The 24,016-nt window shown below is 31.2% G+C and overlaps 2 protein-coding genes across 2 annotated transcripts in view; both read left to right on the top strand.

The window, feature by feature from the left end:
- LOC114326531 (putative inorganic phosphate cotransporter) overlaps positions 1 to 15,980 on the top strand; it is a 36,197-nt gene extending 20,217 nt beyond the window's left edge. The window contains exons 5-8 of the mRNA XM_050644437.1: positions 3,958 to 4,107; positions 5,117 to 5,249; positions 11,296 to 11,540; positions 15,716 to 15,980. Of these exons, the coding sequence (XP_050500394.1) occupies positions 3,958 to 4,107; positions 5,117 to 5,249; positions 11,296 to 11,540; positions 15,716 to 15,895 (708 nt within the window). The 3' untranslated portion in view covers positions 15,896 to 15,980. The remainder of the gene's footprint in view (positions 1 to 3,957; positions 4,108 to 5,116; positions 5,250 to 11,295; positions 11,541 to 15,715) is intronic.
- Positions 15,981 to 21,155: 5,175 nt separating this feature from the next.
- Positions 21,156 to 24,016, top strand: part of LOC114326522 (putative inorganic phosphate cotransporter) — a 75,750-nt gene continuing 72,889 nt past the window's right edge. Inside the window, exon 1 of the mRNA XM_028274916.2 lies at positions 21,156 to 21,366. Within this exon, the coding sequence (XP_028130717.1) occupies positions 21,315 to 21,366 (52 nt within the window). The 5' untranslated portion in view covers positions 21,156 to 21,314. The remainder of the gene's footprint in view (positions 21,367 to 24,016) is intronic.

A 24,016-nucleotide genomic window follows, 5' to 3' on the forward strand; every position in this document is an offset into this window, starting at 1 on the left:
AAGCAAAAAATAAAAAAAATGAAAAATCTAACACATTCGTTAAAGAAAAGTGTGGGGCGCGTCTTAATCGAATAAACGCATTTCGCCCCACGCTTTTCTATAACGAATCTGTTAGATTTTTTCAATTTTTTTTTATTTTTTGCTTTTTAGTTGATTTTTTATATTTTTATAATATTTTAGGCACTCGTAACTAAAGAAAAGCGTTTCTTTAAAAAAAATTTTTTTCATATTTTTTTATTTTTTACTTTTTAGTCTTACACTTTTCAAACATTAAAATATATCGTCATGTTTATTAAAATATGTATAAAACATATGATGTAGGTACAAACATGAAAAGTAGTCGGAATCGGCAAAAAATTTGAAACTTTATTGCATAACGTAAACAATTAACGTAAAAAGTGAAATTATGTATAGTTCATATAACTAGCTACAATCTGTAAAATTTCAAGTTTTTTCATTGTAAAAAACAAAAAATTTTCCGTTAGAATCGTTTTTTTATTTAGACAATTAATAAACATTTGCATTGAGCAAAAAGTAGTCAAATTAACGTCCAAAGATTTGACCCAAACGATTGAACTAAAGAAAAGCGTTTAATTATTACGCCAAAGCGAATGCGTTAATGTTAATTGTAGCACAAAACCTCTCTGCCAGTGGTTTTTCTAAGACTACGTTAAAAACAGGAATTTGTTTAATTCGAAGTTTGGTTGAACGATGGCTTAGTGTGAAAACCTCGTATCTGATTGTACAGAAAATTTTACATGAGTGACTTTAAACTGAATTTCTGCATACTCTAACCCAAAATATATATGAAAAATATATGTGTAATGATCTAAACACACTCAGAATCAAAAATATGTAAAGATAGTTTTTTGTTTTAAGTTATAGTATGTAGAAATTAAGTTTAAAGTCTCTCCTGTAAAATTTTCTGTGAAATGAGATACGAGGTTTTCACACTAAGCTATCGTTTTGTTTCGTATCATATTGAAATTTGACATGCATAATAGGGGAGCAAAGTATGCTAAATTTGCAGTCACTCGAGCGTTATGGGGACCTATTGGGTTGTGATTAGTAGGTCCTTAAACCAAAAAAAGTTAAGTAAAATTTTCCATTTTAGTAGGAACTTTCCACTTTTTAATTTAATTTTCCATTTCCAACAATCGTTTTTTCCGATTATAGCACCATCTATCCATAGCTTGAAAAAATGTCTCGAATAAAAGTTGCCTATTTTTACGTAAAGAATTAAAATCTTCAATAAAAATTTGGAGCTTCCATTTAAGATTTTAAAGTAACGTCCAACCCCACCTCCGTGGGAGGTCATGTTTGATACCATTCGATAGATTTTTCAAAAACATAATGAAATTGTATTTTGCAATTTTTCGATCTGGTGTTTATTTTGCGAAATATCGCGGGTTTGAATTTAAAATTTTAAATTTACCCCCATGTTTGGTACCATTCAATCGATTTTTGAAAAATATTGAAGACGTATTTTTTGTTTTTCGATCTGACGTTCATTTCACGAAATATTCGCTTTTTTGTGAAACTTTTTGATTCACGCATTTCCTTACGCCCCGCTCAAATCGTCAGATTTTTGAAATATACACTCTTTTGCATGTACTTAACTTACCTTATCTTAATCTGACAATTTCGAGTATTTTTAAGGATAGTTTTTTTTCTGGCCCCCCATTACGAACTTCCCTGTGTTAAGAGCCAATATATGGCAGAAGTACATCTGCAGGGTACCAGGTTTCTCCCCATATGATAATCTGACGCGCTCAAGAAACTGCAAAAATTCCCGCTTGGGCTCCCCTACCATAAGCGCCGATTTTTATATAAACAAATATGAGGGTTCAAAATTTGAAACTTCATTGTTTATCTATGAAGCATAACGTAAACAATAATTAACGTAAAAAGTGGAAATTATGTATAGTTCATATCATTAGCTACAAAAGGTAAAAAGTTTCAAGTTTCTACATTGTAAAAAACAAGAGAATTTAAGCATTTTCCATTAAAATCGTTTTTTTTTTATTTAAACAATTAATAAACATAAAAAAAAAATTTTTATTGACTATTCGTGTATTGTTCCCGCGAATACATATGTCTGCAAATTTTCATTAATTTGCATTGAAGAAAAGGCAGTCAAATTAACGTCTAAAGATTTGATGCAAACTATTGAACTAAATAAAAACGTTCAAAAAGATTCCCATTCCACTATTATTTACTACAGACAGAACAGTGCGATTGTTGTGCGAATCACCAGTTGTCAAGAACATGGCTGTTTCTGTGGTTTCCACAAACTGAAAACTGTCTTTCGTGGTCATCACATTTTGTGGTGATCGGATTGTGGTTTAAATAAACGTTGAATACAATCTGAACACTTCAGTTTTAGCATAAATTTCCTATTAATAAATTTACGCATGTAAAAAAAGATACAATCCATTTAGATTTCTTATCTCCTACCAACACATTAACTCCTATTAATTACCTTCAAGTAATATTCTTTCTTTTCTTCGCCCTCTAGCTTGTTAGCCAGTAACTAGAGGGTGACATGATGTCATTTCAATTCATAATATTAAAGATGGTAGGATGGTGGATAAAGACCGACGTATAATACAAAATTTATACTGGAACCAATCAGCCACAATAAAAACGAATCTTGGAGGTGAATCAACGGAAGCGATCCATATTCTACGAGGTGTTAGACAAGGTTGTATACTTTCACCTATATTATTTAACCTATATTCAGAGGAAATATTTAGTGAAGCCTTGGAAAATTGCGAACATGGAATACTTCTAAATGGAGAACGCCTAAACAACATCCGCTATGCAGACGACACCGTTATTTTTGCAAACAGTTTGAACAGTTTACAGCAACTAATAAACAAAGTAAATGAAGTAAATGAAAGATTTGGACTTCAAGTAAATATATCAAAAAGTAGATTTATGATCATCGGCAAAAATAAAATTAGAGACGACCAACTACTTATCAATAATACACCAGTGGACCGAGTAAAACAGTATAACTATCTTGGAACAATAGTAAACGAACAATGGCATCACTCACAAGAAATAAAAAAATGTAGAATAGAGAAGGCTAGGAGTGCATTCAATAACATGACCAAACTCTTTAAAAGCCACAACCTTAATCTGGAGATAAAAATAAAAGAAGTCTCCTACGATGTTATATCTTCTCAATATTGTATTACGGAGTTGAACCCTGACACTCACTGAAGCAATGGAGAAAAAACTTGAAGACATGGACGGACAAGGAAACCAACGAGACCGTATTACGACGAGTGGGCAAATACAGAGAGGTACTGTATACCATTAAAAGGAGAAATTTAGAATATCTCGGACACATAATGAAAAACGGCACTAAATACAGATTACTGAAGGTAATCCTTCAAGGTAAAGTATTCGGAAACCGAGGAATTGGGAGAAGAAGAATATCATGGTTAAAGAACCTGAGGAAATGGTTCTCCACAACAACAACTAATCTATTTAAAGCATCAGTTAATAAACTAATTATAGCCAGAATGATCGCCAATATTCGAAGCGAATAGGCATTAAAAGAAGAAGAAAGATGGTAGGCAGAGTTTAAATTAATAGGCTTTGATGCTCTCCAAAATTCATGTTAAGTGTGTCTTGGAATATTCTATAGTACAACCCAATCCACTGCGTGATCGAACCACTTTTATACCCCAAAGATTACCAATATAAAATATTATAGAAACTACATATATGTTTTATCTAATTATGATTTAAAAATACACTCGTATAAGTAAAAAATGATTATTATTCGGCCAGGAGATTACTTATAAATCTCACCTACACATCTAGCGGACAAACCGCGCACTAAACTCATGTAATAAATCGGCTTTACTTTTTATCTTGAAGTTCTACATCTAGTTTATTATGACTATATCAATGTTAAATCCCATTTTTTTGGTTATGTTTCAGAATATCTGTATACCGTTCAAATCAATTCTCACATCTGTACCTTTTCTTTCAACTATCACCATGGCGCTGTGCAGCGGCTGGGGATTCTGTATATTCACTACTGAGCTGCCAATCTACATGAACAAAGTGATGCGGTTTGATATAAGATCGGTAAGCATACAAATTCAATAAAATAGCAATAAAATACGTGGGATAATACTACACCTGATTTTCTTCGGTGGTTTTATGTTAGGAAAATCGTGCAAGATATAATGCTGATAGAAATCGCAATTATGCAACAATTGTCCGAGATTTAGTCGTTATAGTAACATAACAGACCTGAAGTAGCAACATCTGCAAGCAGCAACAAGAAGAAAGGACTTCTCTTCGATAACGAAAATCCAAAGCTTCCTTGAAGCTATTGACGATATTAGGAATAACTTAAGAGTTAATTAACTCGAAAGGCAAATGTTGCACATAAGACTAATGGATAAAAAGAGAAATGAGTGAAAAAGAGCCAAAACCAAAGTTAGGGATGTTAGACAAGTTGCCAAATTGAAATGGAGATTTGCCGGACACAAAATAAGACAAAAAGTGACCGATGAAACAAAATTCGTATAAATTGGAGACCGTGGGAAAATAAACGAAGTAGAGGAAGGACCCAATTGAGATTGGCAGATGATGTCAGGAAGCACGTGGGCTCTAGGTGGATAACTGTAGCGACAGAGAGAGCAAAATGGAAAAGGATTGGGGAGGCCTATGACCAAAGATGGACCGAAGAAGGCTAATTAAATAGATAGATTAACGTGTAGAGCAACGAAGATGTTCTCGTTGGGGGAAATGAAATCGTCTGCTTTCATTTTAGTATAATACAATTATTGATCCAAATAATGGCATAACCCAGACATCCAAAGTGAAAGTTATCCTCCAACACCAAATTGTTCTACATAGTCCACATAATATTCAGAAAAAAGTCACACCATTTTGAGCGTCGGGTTTGGTGGTGAGATGGGGGAGAAATCGGTAAATTCGTAGTTTTTTACGTTTTTCGTCAGTATTTCTAAAACTATACGGTTTAGCATGAACAACCTTCTATACAACTTTATAACTTTAATTTTTGATGTCTGAGTTTGGGTCTAGTTATACCATACTATTTTAACGTTATTAATTATTTTTGTAGAATGGAATATTATCATCTCTTCCACACATTTGTACACTGCTATCAGGAACTTTCGCTGCTTTCTTTGCGGACTATCTAATTTCGAGGAACTATTTGTCTGTAGGAGCGACTAGAAAAATAATGTCGTCAATAGGTAAGTATTGCTTACTGCTACACTGTCATATTCCTATTAATAGATTAGAATACTATCGAACATTTCATGTTGTATCAAAAGTAGTCTTCAAAATAACCAAGATATGCTTTTATAGATGCACTATACCTTCACATTTTTTGTTTCTACACACATACCTGAACTATATCCACTTTCATTATCTAGCTTTTAAAATCTTTTATCGAGATGAAAGTAGATCTAAACTTCTATCAAAGCCGTTTATATAGACTTTCATACGTCTCACAAGCTCATGATCAAATTATTAATAACCGATGAGGAATTTCCAGGGCAGGATAAGTATAGGGTAACTGCTGATCAGGCGTAATACGGAGTGAATTTATCAAAAATGACTTTTCAATGGAGGATTCATCCACTTCTTCTTCAAATATTCATCACAATCAAAGCCACCGTGTTCAAGGTCTACAGTTATACTTCCATAGCATAACTAACCCACATTTTCAGGCAGTTTTCGAGATTGGCCTAATTTCTTTGATTTATTCAGTATATTTATTCACAACAATTACGATTAGGTATTTGTCCAATGTGCAAAAATTCTTATTTCTTATTACATTAATTAGTCAAGAACCTTTGACTCTTATTAAAGGCATTCCTCTGACATGCAAAATAACCGACAGCTTAACGACATTTTAGGGAAAAGGTATTAGAATAAACGTATTCTTGCTACGCAATATTATACCGAATTTTAAAGGCTCCAGTAATCAAAAATTCCGCTTCTAATTTAAGGACTCTCTTTGTCAGTGAAATACTTTCACTGAAAATGTTACCGCTTTACGTGTTCTTCATTTACCGATTGAGCAAGGGACTTTTTTAAAATAAATAAACATTTTTCTGTAGAACATATTTTTTGCAATATTTGCAATATTTACTGTACCTCTTGAAAGTAATCGAAGAAAACTTACAGAAGGTTTACTATGAATGTCATGGGTAATTGTATCTAAATGAAGTAATTTATTTCAATTTGGTATAAATAACTTATCTGCAACAATGTATATTATATGTATATAATTATTAATGCTAATGCTTATTTCTTTATTATTATTTGTTACCATTGACGTTTATTGCAAATATTGACTGTTTAATAAAAAAAACCAGAGGCTGAAGCATAAATACTTATATCTTATATCCGTTTATTCAATCATAAACCTCTTTGTTATGTACTCAAGTGCTACAGTTCATGTAATAGAATTAACATTTCGTAATAAAATCATTTTTAATAACAAAACGCAAATTTCAAATTGTATGCCTTGTGCTACATTTTTCGTGGTCTTAAAGTATAAAAGTAGTAAATCCTACTGAGCTTAAAGTATAATATTCTTAATTGACTCAAAATACGTAAGATAATAATAAAAATCACTCCAAGGGGCAAATTTTACCAAAATTCTCGTTGCTTAAAAACATGTTTTAATAAAGACCTTTAAAGATAAAAAACAGTTCTTAATCATACATAATTACAATATGGTGCAAATGAAGGTTATAAATTTGTTATTTCACAAGCCAGCGACTTTAAGAAAACACCCCGAAACATGTTGATTTTCATTTCTAAATTACGATTTTTTGACATATACATACAGTATGTCCCTGTAAGTTAGAACCATATGGAAAACTATTTTATTATTAATTTTACGAAAAAAAAGTTATTCTTAATAAAAAGCTCCGCATGCTCTAAAACACAAGATTCAACTATCAAATATCAAATTTTATGAATATTATACGGGGTATGCCGAAAAATATGAATTTCGCTCAAAAGTAAAGTAGCTTTATTTTACACAATATTGAAGATTGTTATTATGAAAAGTTGTTTGGAATTAAGAACTATATTCTAATATGCAATTACATCCTTCTAATAAAAAAATTTCTTAAATTATGAGTAACTACATTATTCTCCATTATTTCAAATATGATAACTCTTGTATTATTAATTTTACGAAAAAAGTTATTCTTTATAAAATGTTGCGCATGGTCTAAAACCTAAAATACAACCATCTTATATCAAATTTTATCAGTTTTATGCGAGGTATGTCAAACAATATGAGTTTCGCTCAAGACTAAATAAAAATACCTTTATTTTCCACAATATCAAAAATTGTGGTTATAAAAAGTTGTTCAGAATTAAAATCTATGTTCCAGTATGTAAAAACATCCTTCTAGTTGAAATATTCTGAACTATAAAGGTACTTTACTCTTGATCGAAATTCATCTTTTTTGACCTCGTATAAAATTTGATATAAGATGGCTGTATTTTAGGTTTTAGTCCACGCAGAATTTTTTATGAAGGATATTTTTTTTTTCGTAAAATTAATAAGTAGCACAAGAGATATCATAATTGAAATAACTGAAAATAATTTTGGTTATCCACAGTTTAAGAAAAATTTTCAGATTTTTTTTTTCAATTAGAAGGATGTAATTATATATTAGAATATAGTTCTTAATTACAAACAACTTTTCATAATAACAATTTTCAATATTCTGAAAAATAAAGCTAGTTTACTCTTAGCGAAATTCATATTTTTCGACGTACCTCGTATAATATTCATACAATTTGATATTTGATGGTTGAATCTTAGGTTTTAGACCATGCAGAGATTTTTATGTAGAAAACTTTTTTTCGTAAAATTAATATTAACAATGTTTTCCATATGGTTCCAACTTACAGAGACATACTGTATATCCTATTGGTGAGGTCATCCATCTGGCCGTCATGACGTAATCGATTATTTTTTTTAAATGAGAATAGGGGTCGTGTGCTAGCTTATTTGAACGGTTATTCATTTCTCTATTGTTGTCCTGAAGCTATTTCCTTGTGGCATTTTTGTAATCAACTATTCTAAATGGGAAATAAGCCACAATTTAACTAAAAAAATTATTTTATTAACGTTTCGACCTCCACATCGGAGGTCGTATTTTGACAACGACATCCGATGTGCACATGGAAACGTTAGTAAAATCATTTCTTTAGTTAAATTGTGGTTTATTTCCCATTTAGAATAGGTGATTCAATTATCTATTCAGTAATATAAACATTAACAGAATGTTTAATATAAGTTGACAAAAATTTTTTTAATAATTAAATTAATTGACACAAAAACAAAGAATATATGTTTAATTTATTTAATTCAAAATACACTTTACTGCTCTCAGAAATAAGACCAAAAATATTTATTTCACAAATAAACTTTGATTTTCGCATAAATTAAATGTTCAAACTGCCAAGCGGCTGGTGGGTGGCAACTTGAAGATTTAGTGCAGTCACTGAAGGTGGATATGAGCTATTACCTCCGATTTCGTTGAACCTCCATCGATTTGCATGAAAATTGGTGAGTGGTTAGAGGATATCTCAAGGAACAAAGGTGACATGGTGTCAACTTGCGCTTTTACCCTGGGGGTGGATGCCACCCCTCCTCGGGGGTGAAAATTATTTTATTAAAAATAACCGCACAATTCGATAGAGGGACAAATTATAAGCAAAATTTGTTAGATAAAGTTATTAAAATAAACCAAAACTTTTTGAATTATTAAAGATCAAAGATTTTAATTTTTCGTGAGAAAAATGCATGTTTTTAACCGATTTTTCATAAATAACTCAAAAACTATGTTTTTACAAAAAAGTTATTATTATCAAAATTGAGGCTAATAAAAAATTAAATAAACTCCTTACTAGAAAAACCTTTCAATACTAAGTAAAAGTGAGTTATAGGTAATTGAATGTATATTTCTTTCGTCGAGTACCCAAATCTAAGTATTCAAGCTTAAATACCGGGAAAATGATGCATTTTATAACATAAACTTATTAAACATTTGTCAAAGTTCTTAGAAATATCTATCAAATAAGCCCTCGAACAAGTTGATAGCATTAAAATTTATGCACCAAAAATGTTTAAAAATTTATCTTTTAAAATTTTTTCCAAAAAATGTTATTGTTTTTGTAAATAACTCCGTTAATTTTTAAGATATCATATTCACCTAAATACTAATTAAAAGTTTATTCCAAGAGCTATTAAAAAGCGTCGAATATAGTCTTTTAAATCTCTTATTTTTTTAAAAATGGAAGGTTAAATGGCCCCGGTTACATGGTTCTTGCAGCAAAATTGAAATTTTAAACGTTTCTATCTCGGTTATTTTTTACTCTATGGAAATAGTGAAATGGGTAAAGTATTTGCAAATGAAAAAACTAAAATTTAGTTAAGTGTAATTTTTTACGTATATTGAGTATTTTTGAAACTATTATTAAAATAATATGAAAAGTACGATAATTTTAAAAATTCTGATTTTTTAAATTACATCTTTTTTTCAAAAATATGCATTCTAAACCGGTCAAAATTGTTGAAATCATTAGCTATGTTAACCTAAAGAAACTCTTGTGAGGATTACTACAAATTTAAATTTTTGTGGAAATGGCGGATGTTTTATTTTTCACTTTTTCCTAAAAAAATCGAACGGGTTCTCTTATTTTTATCATAACTTGCTTAATTTTGATGCTATTAACTTCTACTGGAGCTCATTTGATAGCTATTCTGAAGTGCTCTGAGAAGTGTTAAACAAGTATATTCTATAAAATGCATCGTTTTCCCGTTATGTAAGCTTGAATACTTAGATTTGAGTACTCGTCGAAAAAAATATACATGGAATTACCCATAACTCACTTTGAAATAACATTAGTTTAGTTCTTTAGATGGGAAGTGTATTAAATTTTTTATTATCTTTAATTGTGGTAATAATAACTTTTTTACAAAAGCTTATAGTTTTTGGATAATACGTGAAAAACTGCTTTAAAACATGCATTTTTTCAAGAAAAATAAAATCTTTGATATTTAATAACTCAAAAAGTATTGATTTATGTTAATAACTTTATATAACAAATTTTGCTGAGAAGTTGCCCCTCTATCGATTTCTGGTATTATTTTTATTAAAAAAAAATTTCACCCCCGAAAAGGGGTGGTATCCACCCCCAGGGTAAAAGCGCAAGTTGGCATTATGTCACCTTTGTTCCTTGAAGTATCTTCTAACTACTCACCAATTTTCATGAAAATCGATGAAAGTTCAACGAAATTGGAGGTGAAAACCTTCAGTTACTCCACTAACTGAATTGAAGCAAAAAGCAATGTTTATTTCTCAAATAATAATTTTGTTCTGTTTTTTGAAATCAGTAGAATGTATTTTGAAATAAATAAATTACATACATTCTTATTTTTGTGTAAATTAATTTAATTATAACAAAATTTTTTGAACACCCTTTATAAATAAATATGGTTATATTTGTATTACTAAATAGAGAATTGAATAACCTATGAAATGAGCTAGCACACGACCCCTATTCTTATATTTAAAAAATCATCGATTACGTCATCACGAATAGATTGATGACGTCACTAGTATGATATGTATGCCAAAAATGCATAAAAATAAAAATCGACCTATTTCGGAATTATTCCTCAAATTTATCGGTTTACGAAATCACAAATTTATTTCATTTGGCTTTATCACATTGTATATGTTTCGATGTATTCAGTGATGAGGGCGCTAATAACCGGCAAAGTAACGCAAAAGATGGAAAACATAATACATTGTGAAATAAAAGGAGATTAAACTAGTAGGGTGGAAATTATGGTATAAACGTATAAATTAACATTATATTACGTACATAGTTTCCCACCTCTAGCAGTCTGTGACAGGAGTATTTTTATAAAATTCTCACATAGTCACAGTGAGAGTTGTCATACTCCTCCGATACGTCTAAATTTGGGAAACTATGTAATGTAGTGTTAGTTTATTATACGTTTATATCGATAATTTCCATCTCTACTATGTAGTTTTAACTATTTTTAACTCAAAATGTATTATGTTTTCCAACTTTTGTGTTATTTTGCTGGCTATTAGTGCGCTCATGATTGTAAATTTGTTTTTGTATATATTTATATTTTTGGTTGTATAGTAATCCATTTAAAAGAATTTAAGATTATATTGTCCATGTACGCCATATGCTAAATAAATAAATCTATCTAATTTTTAGGATCTCTTGGTTGCTCCGTCTTACTTCTAATCGTAGCATACATGCCAACCGGCAATCGAGCACTAGTTGTTGTTATTATAACAGTAGCTGCAGCAGTTCGCAGTTTGAATACAGCTGGATTTAACGTAAATCACTTGGACTTGGCCCCAAACTTTGGCTCAACTCTTATGGGAATGACCAATACGGGATCAGAACTGTTCTCGCTGATTACTCCGATAGCTATTCAGTACATCGTGTATAACGAGGTTAGTGCTTCTCTTAATTTATTACTAGTTGGTTTATTTAGCGGGTAAGTAGAAAGTTTGGTTATATATAGTTCTTTCTATCAAATTAATAACAAGTTGTAGGAAATACAGAGATACTTTGTACCATAGGCGTCACTCAATTTTAGGATATTTTGATTTTTCGGCCATTGCAGTATTTGTCAAAATTCTCTGTAAAACTCACTTACAGATTTCACTGCAATAAAGTTTAACCCTTTTTAGTTCGCTCTCTCTCTCTCTCTCTGTCTCTCTCTCTCTGTCTCTGTCTCTCTCTCTCTCTCTCTCTCTCGCTCTCGCTCTCGCTCTCTCTCTCTCTCTCTCTCTCTCTCTCTCTCTCTCTCTCTCTCTCTCTCTCTCTCTCTCTCTCTCTCTCTCTCTCTGTCGATAAATCTAGGATTTTTGGAAGCTTTAATTAGGAATAATGAACTATCTATTAAGATGATACGATACTAATATAATTATTCAAACAGTAGAAGAGAACAAAAGTTTAAAGATAATGAAGAGACAACTGTCACAGTAAATAGGTATACAAGCTGAAAGACAAAAATGGAAAGGCAACAACAGATCAACACACCCCAGATAACACGAAGACATCTTAAAGAAATCTAAAATTTAACTTACTAAAGATGTTTTAGACGTCTTAAAGATGTCTGGTATTTCCGGAAAGATATTTTTACGACGTCTTAAAGATGTTCGGATGTTACAAATCATTACATCTTAAAGATGTCTTTTTTTGTCTATTATTAAGGTGTTTAGGGTAGCTTTCTTTTTAATTTTTTATGAAATATTTTAAATGAACTTTTAATAAAAATAATTAGGTTCTAAAAATACGTTTTTCTTCAAACGTCAAATAATGATGACATTACTTATATAACTTGATCCTGTCAAAGTTTGATGTCTCCGCCGGCAGCAGTTTTTTTCCCATTTCTTTACGGCGGAGGGAAAAATGTTGTCATGGCAACAATATGAAACATGTCACAAAGCAGCAATACAAATGTCATTAACAACAATTAAACATCATTTTTATTTATAGTAATATTAAAAGTACAATTAGTTAATAAGGCATTTTCAAAATTGAAACCGTGCAAAAATGTTCCCGACTCTTGATATGCATTGGTAATTGTTGATGATACTGATGGTCGAGCACAACTTTCAGCAATCATTCCCGATGTTGGCGAATCATGAGGGTTTAAAATTTTTTGAGCATTATCGTACTTATTTCTTATTGAATCCTCTATATATCCTTCGGCAACCGTGCTTGATTTCCAGCCCCCATATCGTTTGAGGCATTCTAGATTTCGCTACGTTTGAAGAAAAAATAGTATACTTTATTCGGCAAAGAAGTGACTTTTCTTGACTTGCCATCGGGCGCGTCAAGAAAAGTCATGCTTCTCCGCCTCATAAAGTAATATACTATTATTGCTATTAAAATTTTACATGTACATGTAGAATAAGCTTTACCAATGATCAAATTTGCAATTCTGGTATCACAAAACTTTTGTTTGCCTTTTTGTCCCAGCCAACTATAATTAAAGCTTGCTCATTGCTAATAATTAATTTTCCAACTCTTGATACAAAATCATAGGCTTTTGATCCTCCTACTTTAACAAGCTCCGATAACCTAAAAAATATAAAATCAATGGGAAAAGACCCAATAGTTGGCTGTATACCATAGTTTAAAAAACTTATACAATAGTAAAAAACTTCAACTTGTATTCTGGTATAAAATCGTTTATTAAAAAACTATTCAAAAGTCATCCAAATGGATTGCAAAACGTTTTCGTTCTAATTCAGAACATCTTTAGTGCATTCTGCTGAGTAGTTTGAAACTAGCACACTATTTAAAGTGGTAACCCCATAATATATGGTTTAAATATCTTATTTTACTAGAACATGGTGGCTGTAAGTCGATGTTGTTAGATATAATAGAACACATGCTCAAAGGGCAGCATGGTCCCCTGCTCGAAAATGCTAGGAACTATCGCCACAGACCAACTACTAATGAACTGCAATCTATTTGGATGACTTTAAAATAGTTTTTTAATAAACGATTTTATACCAGAATACAAGTTGAAGTTTTTTACTTCTGTATAAGTTTTTTCTAAAAAAATATATTTTTAAGAGCATATTGTTAAGGTAAGCTGTTAAATTAGGAGACATGCATTTACTCTTGATAACAAAGTTAATTTTTTACTTTAATAATATAACAATTTAACCTAAACCTACTGCATTATTAAAATCTGTAGAGTCTTCTAAATATCCCTCAAATAAAACCATATCTTCATCACAAGATATGGGAAATACCAGATACCACTGAAGTCAGTGATGTGAAAAAGCTTTTGTTTGGAGTTTGCCTTTTAGCTACCAGCTCTGGTCTTAAATGTTTTACTAACCTAACCTAACTTTTAAATTCGTAATTATAACCTATTTTTAAGAAAAAATGTCTTAAATATGATGTTTAAAAGATATCTTAAATTTGGCGTTTCAAAGATATCTGAAATTTGGCGTTTTAAAGATATATTTTAAAAGTCTTAAGACATTAAGACCATATTATTTGGTTGTAAATAAGATATCTTAAAGATGACCTGTGCTGTATGGGACGGCATTCTGAAAATAACTAAAATATTTTATTTTGAACTCTATACCAGCCAAAGACCACAAGATAATTTCCAGACACGAGTACCTAATTGCTCTCATAACTCAGGGATCTGTACCTATCAAGTACTATTTACCTATTACAGAGTCAGAAGTAAGTACAGCTTTAAAGTGAATGAAGGGCCATAGATCGCCTGATGATAACATACTCAGTATTGAGGCAACAAAACGAATTTCCATATTATTTTATTAATAATATGTACGTTTTATTTCTCCCTGTAGTGACCTTGTGTTTGTGATCAATGATCCCAGTTATAAGAATAACGTCACAAACTCAAACCGTTCAATTATGGTTAAGTGTAGATGACTGTTATGTAGTCTATCCACTATCATGATCTTTTTCTTTGATATGTTTAATTGGTTGTTTATTTTATGACCTTTATTGAGATTACCTTTTCCCATCGCTTAAGTGCTCTTCTCGTAATAATATGCTACCCATAAATACGAGTATTGAATAATTTTGGAGATGGTATACATCCCTCTGACACTCCGTTCTGCATAAAATTCGCTTAAAAGTGTGTCAGGCACTTTAAATGATCCAGTAATGTGTTTGTATATTTCAGTTATAAGCGAAATAAGTTGTTGTGGTACTCTTACTCCTTTTAGTATTCGTCACAAGTGTCTCCACTTGACCTGTCGAACGCTGTACAATAATCTATAAAGCCTAATGTACAGTGAAATATTGAATTCCCTAGATTTTTCGATAATCTGTCCTAAATTCAACAGGTGTTCTCGAGTACCTCTACCTTTCGTAAATCCAGTTTGCTCTTGTGGAATTTTTCTTTGAAGGAATGTTTTTAGTCTCTCATTGATTATAATGTAGCATTATCTTGCTTGCATGTAATATAAAAGAAATATAGTTAAATAATTGTTCTATAATTGTCTCATTTATGGAAGCTGTCTTTTTATGTATTGTCGTTATTCTAGATTTTGTCCAGTTGTCAGGCCGTTGTTTGGAATGCCATATTTGGTTACAGAGTAGATGAAGTAATTTTACACCGGTTTCTTCCGTGGCTTTGAGCATTTCTGCTGTTGTCATATCTGGAGCAGATGTGCTTCATTGTATTTGAGCTTACAGATCCATAGGCGTAACCAGGATAATCCTAAGGGGAGGGGGTTACAACTACTGGAAGGTCTCCGAGGGGTACGGTGTTAAGCGTATAGAGCTCAAAGTACATCCCAATGGGGGGGGGTTATAACCCCAACCCCTCCTGGTTACGCCTATGTACAGATCGCCAGTCTTGCTTAATTTTCAACTATATCAGGTTCTTATTCCACCTAGTCAGGGATTTGGTTAACAACTTAGCGTTGATCATCTTTTTTCTCTAGGTCCCTGCAAAATGATCTACATGTCTCTGCTATACCTTCTCTGTTTGTTCTCAGTGTTGTGTTCAATGGCACAAGATCTGACTTTAAAGTCTCTTGAAAGGAGCCTTAATATAATATGAGATTTGATATAATCTATGTAATAATATGCAATATATCCCATATTTACTTTTTAGGAAGATCAACATTTATGGAGAATTGTATTCTTAACAGCTGTTGGATTCTACATATTCTCCACCATCATCTTTGTCACGTTTGGTTCAGGTGAACGCCAGAGGTGGAATTATGTGCAAAAAATAGATCAAGAAGAGGACAGCAGATATTACATTGAAACCGGAGATCGTGAAAAGATATGATAATTTAGTGTGTGGTTGATTTATTTATTTGTTTGCTTGTACAAATATTTTTATGAAATATTTGATTATATACATTTTTGGTAAATAGTGTATCATTGAATTAACCTTATTCGCGAAGTGCAATTACTTGGAGGGAATACGAGAACGATCGTGCGCGGATAGCGGAGAAATCTTGCAACTTTCTTAAATAATTCATTATTTTCAATTGAAATTGTCAAATTGTCATATATTTCATACCTACACTCATTGAAGAAGAAAAATTATATGTTGCTCACAATATTGATGTGATATGCAATTATTATATAAAAGTATATTTAATTACCTATTTGTATTTTGCTTGCAATACTGCAATTAAATAATTCATTTTATTTACTACATACAATTGTTTACTTCTTAAAAACATAAACTAAATCTTACTTTTTCATCTTATAATTTTTTTTGGACTATGGCCTTAACAATTATCCAGCAACGAGGACTAATATAATTGGCCAATATAATTAAAAGTGCGAAAAATGTTGCCGAGCTATGAAACCAGGTATCGCTTTTCTGAACTTGCACGGTCCCAATATTTAGCAGAAACTATGTATTCGTATACGGTTAGCACGTAAAGGTTGGAATAATATAATTTTTTCATGGAAACAAATCCCGAAACAGGTCGCTTTTTATTTTTAAATTACGAATTTTGGCTTATATATCATACTAGTGGCGGCATCCATCTGGGCGTGATGATATAAACAATCGATAATTTTCTTAACTGAGTTATTCGATTTTCTATGCAGTAATATAAACATTAATTTCGCAAATTGTTGCTATTTTATATTTTTCTTTGGTATTTTCAAAGTTAGGTAAATGTTTACTCAAAATTCTTTTTTGAACTTATACCTACTAGGTGGAAGACAAGAAATGATTTTCTTATGTTAAGTTTGAGACACCCTGTAGGTAGGACAAGGTATAAATATGGCTATACATCGAAATCATATTATAGCCTTACGTATTTTGAGCATTTTGTTTGTGAAGGTCCTTGATGTCTTTAGAAACAAAGAAAATATACGGTTTTATTCTTTAATATGATGTGTTTTTTACTGAAAAAAATAAATTAATTAACAATAAAAACAGTTAAGAAAACTTTAAAAACAAAAATGCACATAACGTTAAAAATTCTGGTCACCTTAAAAGTAATTTGTCGACCAAATGAGCGGTATGCACAGTGCAACATAAGAGAGACGAGATTGTTTAATAGAGGCACTGTGATTTGTTTGAGGTGGAATTTACTTGAGAGTAAGTACGGATTTGGTGTCTACCTGGAGGCTCTTTAAATTGCGAGAGGCACATTGCTCAGATTTTCTTTCTTTGAAAACTTTGTTCCATTTGCACTATATATGGGAAATAATTTCATCTAAGTGTATGATAAGACATGGCCTCCTCACGTATCGCATGTCGTCAGTTTTTAAAACATAGTAATGATTAGAACCGTCCAGTTTTTTTTTGTATTAAAGATATCAGAGAATCTAAAAACCCAAAATTACGTTCACAAAATATGAGAATACAACATAATTTCGATGTATACGCACCTTTGTACTATTTCCTCCCTACAGGGTGTCTCAAACTTTTGTTTAAATTAAAACACATCTTAAAGAATAAAACCGTCCATTCTTTGTTTCTAAAGATATCAGGGACATTCAAAAAACAAAATGTTTACAAAACATTAAACACAAAATGACTTCGGTGTATACTCATATTTGTGCCTTTTCCTTCCTACTTGTATCAAACTTTCTTTTATCCGGTATAAATACACAAAAGAAAATCAATGGGAAAATCCCAATATTTGGCTGTATACCATAGTTTAAAAAACTCATACAGAAGTAAAAACTTCAAGTTGTATACTGGTATTAAATCGTTCATTAAAAAACTTCATAAAATGTCATGCAAAACGTTTCCGTTCTAATTCAGAACATCTTCAGTGCCTAGAATGAAGTATTTCCACGTTAGATTAAGGCAAAAAAAGGTTAAAATTGTGACTGTTAATAAGAAAAACATGTGGAGAATACATACAGATTTACAGAAGAAAAAATTAACTATGAAAATGAGCATAATTTTTTTAAATGAACAATAAAACACTGAAAACGTTTGTTTTCTATACTTCCACAAAATTTATTATAACTAAGTGACTACAGCTGTTTCGGCGGAGTGCCTTTCTCAAGTGATATAGTTTACAATGTGTTTGCCTTTTTAAGTCTTCAACTGAAGAGGTTGAGGAGTGGGGAGCTGTTTGTCTCGAGTTGGTCATTCAGAATTATATCTGTATTTTTCAGTTTATTAATTTCCATAGATTCTAAAAAAGATAGCTTAAGGCCTTTATTTTGAATATGTAGAATTTGAAACTCTTCATTGAAAGAATGATTATGATCTAGAAGGTGAAGTGCGTATGTAGAAGTGTCTGTTTTTCTATTGTTGAATGCCCTTTTGTGTTCTGCTATCCGTTTGTCAAAAGTTCTGCCAGTTTGACCGATGTACGTTTTCGGACAGTCACCACAAGTTAGTTTGTACACACCACTCTGTAGTTGCTTTCTCTTTCGGCTTTTATTGTTCTTAATATATTTGCTTAAGTTGTTGTTAGTTCTGAAAGCTGGTGTTATTCCTTTCTTTTTTATGTATCTGGCTATCTTTGTTGTTATCTTGCCAGTATATGTGAGAGAGCAGAAGGTACTGGGTTCTTTCTGTGGTGGTGGATACACTAATTTCAGGGCTTTCTTATGGAGTTTTTGGTTTAAAATTTTGTTAACTGTTTGTTCGTTATAGCCGTTGTTTACTGCTATTTGTTTAATGATGTTTAGTTCTATCTCGAAGTTATTTTTTGTCATGGGAATTTCTGTCAGTCTATGTATCATGCTATGGTAGGCTGCTAATTTGTGTTGTGTAGGATGGGATGATGAATTGTGTATAGTTGTGTCAGTATGGGTAGGTTTATGATATACGGAGAACTCATGTTTGTTGTGTAGTCTGGAAATCGTTACATCTAGAAAGTTTATGGAGTTATTCTGTTCTGTTTCTATTGTAAACTCAATATTATTATGAAGTGAATTAATATATGATAGAAATTGGTCAAGTTGTCTGTTAGTTCCTGAAAAGCATACTAGTATATCATCCACGTATCTCCACCAATATAAGAACTGTTTAAATACGGGATGTTTAGAAATTGTTGTTTCAAGTTGGTTCATAAATATATCTGATAGCAATGGGCTTAGAGGATTACCCATAATAAGTCCTGCACTGTTGTTTGTGTATATTTGATTATTGAATTCAAAATAGTCTTGATTTATGCAAATTTCAAGAAGGTGTAAAATTTCAGATGCAATGATCGGATTTGTACTATTATGGTCTAGAAGAAATTTTACACCTTCTTGAAATTTGCATAAATCAAGACTATTTTGAATTCAATAATCAAATATACACAAACAACAGTGCAGGACTTATTATGGGTAATCCTCTAAGCCCATTGCTATAAGATATATTTATGAACCAACTTGAAACAACAATTTCTAAACATCCCGTATTTAAACAGTTCTTATATTGGTGGAGATACGTGGATGATATACTAGTATGCTTTACAGGAACTAACAGACAACTTGACCAATTTCTATCATATATTAATTCACTTCATAATAATATTGAGTTTACAATAGAAACAGAACACAATAACTCCATAAACTTTCTAGATGTAACGATTTCCAGACTACACAACAAACATGAGTTCTCCGTATATCATAAACCTACCCATACTGACACAACTATACACAATTCATCATCCCATCCTACACAACACAAATTAGCAGCCTACCATAGCATGATACATAGACTGACAGAAATTCCTATGACAAAAAATAACTTCGAGATAGAACTAAACATCATTAAACAAATAGCAGTAAACAACGGCTATAACGAACAAACAGTTAACAAAATTTTAAACCAAAACCTCCATAAGAAAGCCCTGAAATTAGTGTATCCACCACCACAGAAAGAACCCAGTACCTTCTGCTCTCTCACATATACTGGCAAGATAACAACAAAGATAGCCAGATACATAAAAAAGAAAGGAATAACACCAGCTTTCAGAACTAACAACAACTTAAGCAAATATATTAAGAACAATAAAAGCCGAAAGAGAAAGCAACTACAGAGTGGTGTGTACAAACTAACTTGTGGTGACTGTCCGAAAACGTACATCGGTCAAACTGGCAGAACTTTTGACAAACGGATAGCAGAACACAAAAGGGCATTCAACAATAGAAAAACAGACACTTCTACATACGCACTTCACCTTCTAGATCATAATCATTCTTTCAATGAAGAGTTTCAAATTCTACATATTCAAAATAAAGGCCTTAAGCTATCTTTTTTAGAATCTATGGAAATTAATAAACTGAAAAATACAGATATAATTCTGAATGACCAACTCGAGACAAACAGCTCCCCACTCCTCAACCTCTTCAGTTGAAGACTTAAAAAGGCAAACACATTGTAAACTATATCACTTGAGAAAGGCACTCCGCCGAAACAGCTGTAGTCACTTAGTTATAATAAATTTTGTGGAAGTATAGAAAACAAACGTTTTCAGTGTTTTATTGTTAGATAAAATGAACTTCCATCAAGTAACGGTCGAATCCATCAATTATTTGAAATTATGTTTATTATATTATACATACCTACTATATTTTAGAATAATATAATGATAATCAAACTAAAGTAATTAAACATAAATTCAAGATAATAATGATAACGCATAAAATATAAAACACGAAAAAATTTGACCAAAATAATTTTTTTAAAGAAAAAAAATTAGGATTTTTTAAATTTTAAAGAATTTAAATGTGACAATATTATAAAAAAAAAATATTAAAAATTCAGTAAAATTTTATTAACCCACATAATATAGTAATATCGCACAAAGAAGTATTTACTTCCATCCGCATTCCCCAAATGGTGACGTTTTGTTTTTTATAACTGTTTATACAAAAAATTATAAGTATATAGATTTTCCATTACTTACAATTATAAAACAATTATATACAGAAATTTATCACAAAATTTTAACAACAGGTTCAAGGCCTTCCAGTAGAAAAAATAGATTCCATCTACCTATTGACCAAACATATATAATCTTAAGTAAAACAAAGCAGTTAGAAATTATCTAAGAAGATAAAATATTTAATAGCAAATATTTAATATTTGCATCAGTTATAAAACAATATAATTTTTTTATTTTACAAAAAAAACGAAGAATTTATTTGTTCACTTCGAGAGTGAGATCTCCAGTTCACCGGCTGTGGAGCTTCCAGCTCTTCTGCATTATCTTCTCTAAGAATGTGATACATGAATATTTGGAGGATAAATAAGTAATACATTTGTTAGAGAAACAGTGATGGACAAAATGACACCTAAAAAGACTGCAGAAGTCAGAAGGGTTGACAAAGGTAGGTGCTTTTTAAATTGATTTAAATCTTTGACTCTTAAACGGGGAAACTTTTATTTAAAGTGAAATATTAAAGTTTTTACATTCCGTTTATAATTAATAAATAAACTGCTCGTCAAAAGTTAAGGATATTATCAGAAAAGGTTTTAAAAACAAAAATAATTCAAACGTAAATATTTCGTAAAGAAAATAAGAAACTATAATTGACAAAATTTCTTGGAACCCACCCCCGAATTATTTTTAAAATCCAACAAAAATTGTTTAATATGTGGTGTGTCCTCCCCAAACCTAAATAACTGCTTGGAAACGTATTGGTATACTTAAAATGTTAAGCAGACCTTGTTAAAGTTATCTAATGCGCTCTGGAGTTGTTCCAAAGCATGTTAAATGCAGTTAATATCAGGAGACTTCGGAGGTAATGGCAAAGGAGGAATGCCTTGATTTCTCGAGCTCCAACTATCGTGGTAGATCGGTGCGGAGTTGCATTATCATTAAGAAAAAGGAAGTCTTGACCAATAGCTGCGTGAAAATGTTGAATAAAATTGTTGATGATGTTATCTCTATAAATCACACTGGTCATATTCTTGTTCAAAAATAATTGGTCTGCTCGGCCATCAAAGGAAATTCCACCCCCACTGTACGTACAGGTAGACGGAACAAATTCCTGGACAGGTCTGCAATTTCTCGGCACTAACGGATTGGTCCAAACACTTAGAAATATCTAGAATTATTACCAGTTACAATGCACCAACTTAAGCCACATTTTTGACAGAAAACCGTTGTCTGCCCACTTACACCAAGTTTCTTCTTAACACAAGTTGATTCACATTTGGTCACATTTAGCATCGTTTGTAATTAGGTCGATTGTTCTTCTTCTAAAGATGTATGTCGTTTAAAAATGTTGGCGACCACATTGACCCATCTTATTTTATTCACAGCACCTCGAAATAGATAAGTTGACGTTAGACCAGTCCACTCCCTCAGATTGGCCAGCCAGGATATATAGGCTAGCGGCAATCACCCCCAAAATGATCAGGTTCTGACCACGGAGAGGTGAGTGGTCATTTTAGACATACTGTATATTTTTGCCGGTGCTGAAAACGAATATCAGATTTATTTTGAATTTGAAGTGGGGGAACATTGTCAAAATCGCAATTTTAACCTAAAAATAAATAAAAATAAAATCATGTTTTTTTGCGTTTACCTCGCTACAACTCTGTTCCATTTTAATATATTTTTCTGAAATTTTTACAGTTTATAGCTCTAACATTTTTGAAGACAACAGTATCTGTTTTAAGCTTTAATTCTTATTCTAATTAAGGTTATACATTTTTCAAAAGAAAAGGTTTGGATTTGTGCATTGCAAAGTTTAATCGCACAAGTTGAGTGATAAAATCTAAAATTTAGCCTTTTAATCACATTTATGTTAAAATAGAGAGTATAAAGAAGTTTCCTGGAAAATTTTAGATCAAAATGTTTTATAGAAAAAAAAAGTGGAACTTTTATTTTCGACATTAGAAATCCCCAATGTAACGGTTATTTTTCGAGATACTGACTAATGGGTTGTGAATGGCTAATTTTGGTATTAGATCATGTTTTTGACGGCTCTGAAAACGAAAATGAAATTTTCGTTAAATTTTAGGTGGGGGAATATTGTCAAAATCACAATTTTAACCTAAAATTGAAAAAAAAAGTGAAGTCACGAATTTTTACGTTTAACTCGTTACAACTCTGTTCCATTTTAATATTTTTTTCTAAAATTTCTACAGCATATATTTCTCACCTTTGTAAAAACTATGAAAGCAACTGTAAACTTTCAGTCTTTTCTTCATAAAAGTTATGAATTCTAAAAAATCAAAGGTGCGGATTCGTGAATTGCATAGTTAAACCGCAAACATTAAGTGACAAAAGTTAATTTTATTACGTTTATGTTAAACCATAGAGTCCAAAGAAGTTTTGTAGGGAGTTTTAGGTCTAGATGTGTTATAGAAAAAATATGGTTTAACTTTAAATTTTAATAAAAACGTGGTTTAATTCTTTTTTTATTTTTAGGGCAAAATTGCGATTTTGACAATGTTCTTCCGCCTAAAATTCAAAATAAACTTGATTTTCATTTTCAGCACCATTAAAACATAAAGTAAGACCAAAATTAGCTATTCACCACCAATGATCAGTATCTCGAAAAATTAGCATTATTCTGGGGATTTATAACGTAGATGTTAAAAGTTGCACCATTTGCTTTCTATAAAACTTTTTGATCCAAAACTTTCCAGAAAACTTCTTTGTACTCATGTTTTATTTTTGAATTTAATTTAAAATCTATATTTCTCATTTTGTCAGTCAAATTTTGCGATTAAACTTTGCAATTCACGAATCTGCACCTTATACTTTAAAAATTTCATAAGTTTTACTAAAATAAGACTAAAAGCTTAAAGCAGAAACCATTGTCTTCAAAAAAGTGAGCGATATATAGTGCACAAACTTTAGAAAAAAAAAATATTAAAACGGACCAGAGTAGTAGCGAGCTAAACGCAGAAAAACGTGATTTATTTTTTTTTTATTTTTAGGTTACAATTGCAATTTTGACAATATTTCCCCACCTAAAATTTAAAATAAATTTCATTTTCGTTTTCATCACGGTCAAAAACATA

This window comes from Diabrotica virgifera, chromosome 2, assembly GCF_917563875.1.
Source record: "Diabrotica virgifera virgifera chromosome 2, PGI_DIABVI_V3a".
NCBI lineage: Eukaryota > Metazoa > Arthropoda > Insecta > Coleoptera > Chrysomelidae > Diabrotica > Diabrotica virgifera.